Source organism: Lathyrus oleraceus, chromosome 4 (assembly GCF_024323335.1).
Source record: "Lathyrus oleraceus cultivar Zhongwan6 chromosome 4, CAAS_Psat_ZW6_1.0, whole genome shotgun sequence".
Classification (NCBI taxonomy): Eukaryota; Viridiplantae; Streptophyta; class Magnoliopsida; order Fabales; family Fabaceae; genus Lathyrus; species Lathyrus oleraceus.
In genome coordinates, this window is record NC_066582.1 from 246,254,435 (window position 1) to 246,261,307 (window position 6,873).

The 6,873-nt window shown below is 35.7% G+C and overlaps 1 protein-coding gene across 1 annotated transcript; it reads right to left on the bottom strand.

Annotated features, from left to right (window-relative positions):
• Positions 1 to 374: 374 nt before the first annotated feature.
• LOC127074860 (leucine-rich repeat receptor protein kinase HPCA1) lies at positions 375 to 6,176 on the bottom strand. Its single transcript, XM_051016257.1, has 19 exons — positions 5,674 to 6,176; positions 5,469 to 5,592; positions 5,282 to 5,353; positions 4,938 to 5,012; positions 4,772 to 4,843; positions 4,385 to 4,546; positions 4,223 to 4,297; positions 4,061 to 4,132; positions 3,856 to 3,927; positions 3,717 to 3,785; positions 3,544 to 3,618; positions 3,372 to 3,443; positions 2,938 to 3,072; positions 2,378 to 2,853; positions 2,150 to 2,302; positions 1,939 to 2,078; positions 1,637 to 1,856; positions 1,308 to 1,543; positions 375 to 1,079 (listed from the first exon to the last, which is right to left on the bottom strand). Exons 1-19 carry the CDS (start codon positions 5,756 to 5,758, stop codon positions 561 to 563), a joined length of 2,904 nt encoding a protein of 967 aa, XP_050872214.1. The 5' UTR covers positions 5,759 to 6,176; the 3' UTR covers positions 375 to 560.
• Positions 6,177 to 6,873: the final 697 nt, after the last annotated feature.

Genomic DNA, 6,873 nt, shown 5'->3' on the forward strand with positions numbered 1-6,873 from the left:
GTTGTGGCTTAAATATTTATGATGTATGAATGTGAGAAAACTTTAAAGATGAAAAGATAAGGAACTTTTGAATATCTAAAGTTTATATAAAATTGACATTTTATACCTTCATGATCCATTGTTTTTGATTTCCATGACATCTTAAAGCTTATGCATACTTATTTCTTGTCTTGGAAGCTTTTTGAATCTTGAACCTTGATTGAAAACTCTTTCCTTCTTTGATAGTTATTTTGGCTCATCAAACTATGCTGATTGAGCTTGTCTTCACATAGTGAGCCTTTATAAGGCATAACTTAATATGATTCATTAACTTACCAATTCGTGTATGATTTAATATGATTTATTAACTACCAGTCTATGTATATAAGACACCATCATCAAATATATTGCTTATATTTATCACATGCCTTTAACTAGAATGAATAAAGAGATCTTTACTGAAAACATCATTACATTTCTTATACAAAAACAAAAAGGAGTAAAGAACAAGTAAATGTTTTCATTTGAGAATGAAAAACAAAAACAAAATGACATGTCTAAAAAACAAAACTGTATATCATCTATTTAGGTTCCACTTTGGTTGAAAGTGTGTACCCTCCACTGTAATCAAAGGCATTACTCTCATCAACACTATCCTTCTTGGTAAAACTATTATCAATGTAAGGATGTCTCTTTGCAGCACCCTTAGACACTCCAAAATCAGTAGCAGATGAAGAAGCAGAAGTAGAATTTGTGTTCAAACCATCATTCTGTAATATGGTTTCTAACGCTTTCACAACTTCACTCATTGTTGGTCGGTCTGAAGCCGATTCCTCGACGCATTGCATTGCCAACTCTATGAACCTGCCAAATCCTGCCTGGTTGGCTGTGTTTCTAACCAATGGATCCATTACTTCGCTTAAACCATGGTACTCTTCATCTCTATTATTCATTAAGTTTCGAACCTCACGAACTATGTACTTACCCTTTTCGAGAGGTTGCTTGGATGTTATCAGTTCAAGCATAACTACACCGAAACTGTATACGTCACTCTTTTCGGTTAGTTGTTGAGTCATGTAATATTCAGGATCTAGATAGCCCTGCAGATGTTAAGCTTTTTTATTATCAAGTTACAGCTAATAAGAAATGAGCATGGACTAATAGGGTGGGATTTGGCCATGGTCTTAGAAGGCCTGAGTCTGACCTACGATAAATTTTCAAGGCCTGAGTCTGGCCTATGGCCTATTATAGGGTTTTTTTTGGCGTGCGACTAACAAAATCAGGATAGAAGATCTCAAAAACATAATAAATGGTACAATGTTACTTACCAATGTTCCTTTAACCTGAGTTGAGACATGGCTTTTGTCACTGTCTGATACAAGCTTAGACAGGCCAAAATCCGCAACCTTTGCAGTCAAATTTTCATCTAGCAAGATATTGGTTGACTTCACATCTCTGTGGATTATGGGAGGATTGGCAAGTTCGTGTAAGTATGCAAGTCCTCTAGCTGAGCCGAGAGCAATACGGAGTCTCCTCTTCCAATCAAGTTGAATACCAGATTTCCCTGCAACTCACATTGGTTAGATTCTATCAATTGTTTTTCTTTCGGAGAATAAGCTTAGCTTTGAACTCGAGTGTTTCTTCACTGTGAACTGACCTGATAAACCCTCCCTAAGTGATCCATTGTAGATGAATTCATAAACCAACATCTGTTCTCCCTGTTCAAAGCAGAATCCAACAAGGCTAACAAGATTCTTGTGATGAACTCTTGAAAGCAATTCGATTTCGTTCTTGAACTCTAGACCTCCTTGCATCGATCCTTGCTGAGCTCTTTTAATTGCAACTATTTTTCCATCAGGGAACACCCCTTTGTACACCTAGAGCCAATAATAGAGAGTCGTGATAACCATGATGGAAACATCTTCCTAAACTAGAAGTATGTTAACACAAAGGAAATACCTTGCCGTAGCCACCAAAGCCTAACTCGTTGCTTCCAGAGAAGTTATCGGTACACTTTTTGAGTTCATCGTAAGAGAACCATCTTGCTCCCTTCAATTGTGGTGCACCTCCACTATCCTTGCCACTTGGTGCCCAAGATGCTGGAAGAAAGAGATTTTGTGAGCTGATGATAGTTAACAAGAAAATCAAAGTGAGAACTTTGTATAATTACCGAACGGTCTACTTATTCCAATAGCGTTCTCCGCGCGCTTCTTTTGCAGGATTGCATATATAGCTAGCCCTATAAGGCACAGAATCAGAACTGTACTTCCAGTTGCTATCAAAATAATAGCACCTCTGCTAAGAGAAGTTCCTCTGCGCGAATCTGAAATAATTTAAATATCACTGTCACCAGCTGCATAGAAGTTGCAATTGTAATCACATTGTATTTTTATCTTACCTGAAAAAGAATAAGGAAATGCAATGAAGTAATAGGGTCCAAATTCATGCGGAGGCTTGTACGTTTGATTACTCAATGAAAATCCGATTCTTTGAACTTCTGACCTATTGAAATATTGTCCTGTTGGTGGAAAGAGTGCTAGTTGCATTTGAAGATAATCATCACCATTGAAAAAAGGGTTTTGTAATGAAACTGAGCCTGGTGTTAAACTCAATTTCACCCATAAGCTCATTTCAAGTGAATGGAAAATAGTTATGTTAGTGAGTTCTCTAAAAGAAGGTCCCCTAAAATAAAACGTTCCTTGATACGGATATGCACATTCGCAACTTTGTGGACTGAGATTTTGATCCGGTGGACATGATCTTCCTCCGCAGTTAGCCAAGCTAGTCGAATAGGGTTGTTTCGGCTGTTGCTGGAGGTTGCAGTCGTTTGTATTAGAGAGGAGACCAGTACTGCATACTGGATTTCCTATGAGACTGCATAGGTAGAAGTGAAGTAACGAATAAGTCAGGTAAAACGGAGCCGAAGCATGTCAGATTAGAAAGGAAAAAATGTCTCACATCAATGTGTTTTTGTACTGTGAACCGACTGTTACGTATGCAATCTGGTTGTCTTGTAAATCCACAAGCTGCAACTGAGGACAAATGTTGTCTCCCATTTCAAGTGTATTGTTCAATGCATTGTGTCTTAGTTTTCTGAGAATAGTTTAAAACATAAAAAATATGGTTACTCATTCCATTGCTTGCTTGCAGGGCCGTCCTCGAGGGCGTGCAAGACGGGCTACCACACATGGTATAAAATTTACTACAGTTAAATCATGGCTAAATAAGGTCTAATAAAATATTTGTCACGGTTAAATCGTGGCAACATAGAGCCTCTATTTGTTTTGCCACGATTTACCTGTGGTTAACCTACATATAACCCCCAAAAACTTAAGACGACCATGTTTGTCAGTAGTGCATACTTATCTTCTACATATAAGTTTCGGACTTACATTTGTTGTATTTGAGGAAGGCTGAAGACGTCTGATGGAAGAGTACCTTCAAGAGATCCAAACTCCATAATACTAAGCATAGTAATAGGGTTATGAAGTAAAAAAAACCTTGTTAGATTTCATAACTTGATAAGCAAGAAACCTTTTTTTCTCTGGAATTTTATAAACTTACAGTGTGGTGAGTTGCGGTAGAGATGAGAACCAAGTTGGAGCTTCTGATGGATCAAAGGAATTGTTACTAAGATCCCTATATAGTTAATCACGTATTTAAATTGCGTTAGCCATTTAAAAATTTGTCGCGAAAATTGTCAAAATTTGTTTTAGAAACTCATGCCAATTACTTACACATAATTTAGGGTATCCATTGATGTTAAGTCCGGCAAAGGACCTGACAATTTGTTGTGTGCTAAATTCCTGTAAGAAAACAACTCATCGGTGTTATAAACGTCTTTTACATGTTCACTTCTCAAATCTAAGTACTCACAATTCATTGATGTTACTAAGTTTGTTGAGATTCGAAGGGACTTCTCCTGTCAAGAAATTTCTATCGAGCCGACTGTCATAAATTGAAACAATAAAGAAAAAGGAAATCAAATTCAAATGAGTATATTCGATTATTCGGTATAATGGAAATAAAAGGAAGAAGGAATGAAGAGAATATTTGAAATGTTGCGGAAGGAACTACTTACAGAACCTCGACTGTATGAACTAGTCCTATAGTCGAAGGTATACTCCCGCTTAAGTGATTTCCATCTAATAATCTATCAGAAAGAAAACAAAAGTTCAAAACACCACAAACATTGAGAATATAATCTTATAAAAAACCTATAAATGCTAAAATGTGAACTTACATGTGAATGAGTACCATGTCAGAGTGGAAAAGTTTGGGAGAAATGGAACCAGAAAGCTGGTTCTTGTTGAAATGGCTTCACAAAATACCAACCAAAACAATGTTGATATGATAATCACAAATGTCAACAAAGAAATGAAAATAGAATAACCAAACAACTCACAAGTGCTTAGCATGTAAAAGTTGGTCTAAGCCGGGGGATGTCGAGGTTGAAACCGGGAGAGGTCCTGTTAGCTGGTTATCTGCCAAGTCCAACCAATAAAGTTTGGAGAGTTTACCTAATGATGAAGGTATTTTTCCAGTGAAGTTGTTTGAATTTAAAGCCCTGAATAATAATGAGAGGGAATCACTTATTTTGTTAAGCATGTAAAAATGCCTTAAAAAATGGACCGGAGATCGAATCCATGAAACTCCTGGAGTATAACTCAATTGGTTCAACCACGGAACCAACCAGAAATTTGGTCAGTTCGTGGTTCAACCAATTGAACGGACCAGTTCGATCCGATTCTTAGAACATCGGTAAAAATGATTCTTTCGAGATTATTCTTACAAGAAAGATAGGTCTGAAAGATTCCCTAATGCATCTGGAATCTTGCCACTGAAACTACAACCAGCCAAAATCCTGAAACAATGAAGTATAAAACCTTATGCAAATTACTACAACTTGCACTTGAAATGACATTAGAAAATTAACTGATTTTATGAATCTAACTTACAATATATTTAGGTTTTTTAATTCTCCCAATTCTGGAGAGATAGACCCCATTAAACCTTTATTAAAGGATAAGTCCCTGCAGTTACATGACTTGACATTGTTAATATGCAAATGCATTTCAGTAAGAATCATAAAAACCAAGGTTTTATCGGTTACTGCAAAAACGGCCGCGACAAACGGTATCGGAAGATACCTATACCGATACCGTTATTCACCAATTTTGTAATGAAAAAGATATTATGGTCAATTCACACCGTGACGACCACAATCAGTATTGTAACACATGTACTGATCGAAACCGCGTACGCGGCCGTTAATTAAAACCTTGATAAAAACAATACTTACAAGGATCTTAATTCTGTGAGTCCACCAATATCTCCACTTAATGTTCCCTTCAGTCCCATGGTTGAAAGTCCCCTATATTTTTAATGCACATAACAAAGTATTCTTCTTAAATTAGTAGTTGGAAAAGTGCTTTTAAATGCTGAAAAGTGCTTAAAAGGATCAATGATGTTCAATTGAAGTTTATTACAATGAAGTAACCCTTGATTTGCTGCAGGTCACTCCGTCCCATGGTGCTCCACAAGGGTCATCTGATTTGTCCCAACTTGGTGGTGTATTCTTCCATATATCTTTTAGAGATCTAAGTGCAGAAACTGCAAGAATATATAACCATCATAAAAAAGCACTTTTTTAATAAACAACTTAATCAATAAAGGGATGTGATGGAACATTACCATCTTGAGGATCAGTAAATGAAGAGACAAGATGAACTTGAGCCCATAAGAATACCAAAAAGAGCATCACACTTTGCATTTCCATGTTATAAATACTTTTTTTCAATCAACTTCTTGAACAATTTTGCTGATTATAGCACAAACAATAAGATCAGACAGAAATACTTGTCTCAAGCAAAGAAAGAACATGCATCGTACTATGCAACATGGTAACTAGCAAAAAGCATAGAGAAGTGTAGAAAGTTTAAGGTGAAAAGGAAGTAAGTAGGGAAAAAAACAATATACTATGAGGTTTCATAAAAGACAAAAGAAAGAAAAAAGTTTGACTTGGTTGTTTCCTACTCTAGTTTTGATGATTTTTCTTATCTTAGAAGCTAATTCAATTGAATGCATAATGGTGTATGCAACTTTCTATAAACACAATCATTGTATTTTCTCTGACTTTTCAAACACTAACTTCTTCATAAACGAATTGGTATGTTTTCCTTTTCTTCACTTCTCAGCTAGTTGCTGTTAACTGTTTTGTCATCATTACTTTTACTTTCTTAGTGACCAATAGAAAGATATCTTGCAACTTGTGCATCAATGCATTTATTATTATCAAGTTATTGACAGCAGTTGGGTAGATTTCACATGGGCCCATCTTACTAATTCGTATGTATATATCTATTTCAATGAGTTGTAAGGAAAGTTATACACACCTATAATTTTATTACATATATATATATATATATCTACGGTTTAAAAAAAATCTAATCGGTATGTACCCCTCTATGATAGGCCATTGGCATGGAGATCTTTCATGGTTAACTCTTATTCTTTGAATGATTTTTATGTCTCCATCATAATTTCAATTCAAGTACAAAAGAAATCATTTGCACAAGCTCTTCCAAATGCACATGACATACTAATTTGTAATTTTGTCAAATCTTGTCTCAAAGATAATTGTGTCTCGATTAAAATATCTTAAGAGGCTTACAAAGGACTCGAGCACTGCAGAAATAATTTACAAGGGGGATTGATCACTAATAAATGTAACATGTCATTGAAGGCATCATAGTTATGTGACAAACTCACGAAATTATAGAGTCTAGTTACTAATTGAGATTTAACTCCTTTGAGACATTGCTATTTTGAATTTTCATTCAAATCAATGGAGGATCTCGACAAAATTTGGAGTGTAGGGACATAGAATGTTAA

What these genes read in the sequence shown, in the direction of transcription:
- LOC127074860 (XM_051016257.1), bottom strand. Translation starts at nt 5,758, where the DNA reads ATGGAAATGCAAAGTGTGATGCTCTTTTTGGTATTCTTATGGGCTCAA. An exon ending in CTTTTACATGCTAAGCACTT is followed by an intron (nt 4,298 to 4,384) that starts GTGAGTTGTTTG and finishes TATTTTGTGAAG; the next exon opens with CCATTTCAACAAGAACCAGC. An exon ending in CTTAGTAACATCAATGAATT is followed by an intron (nt 3,786 to 3,855) that starts GTGAGTACTTAG and finishes GTTTTCTTACAG; the next exon opens with GAATTTAGCACACAACAAAT.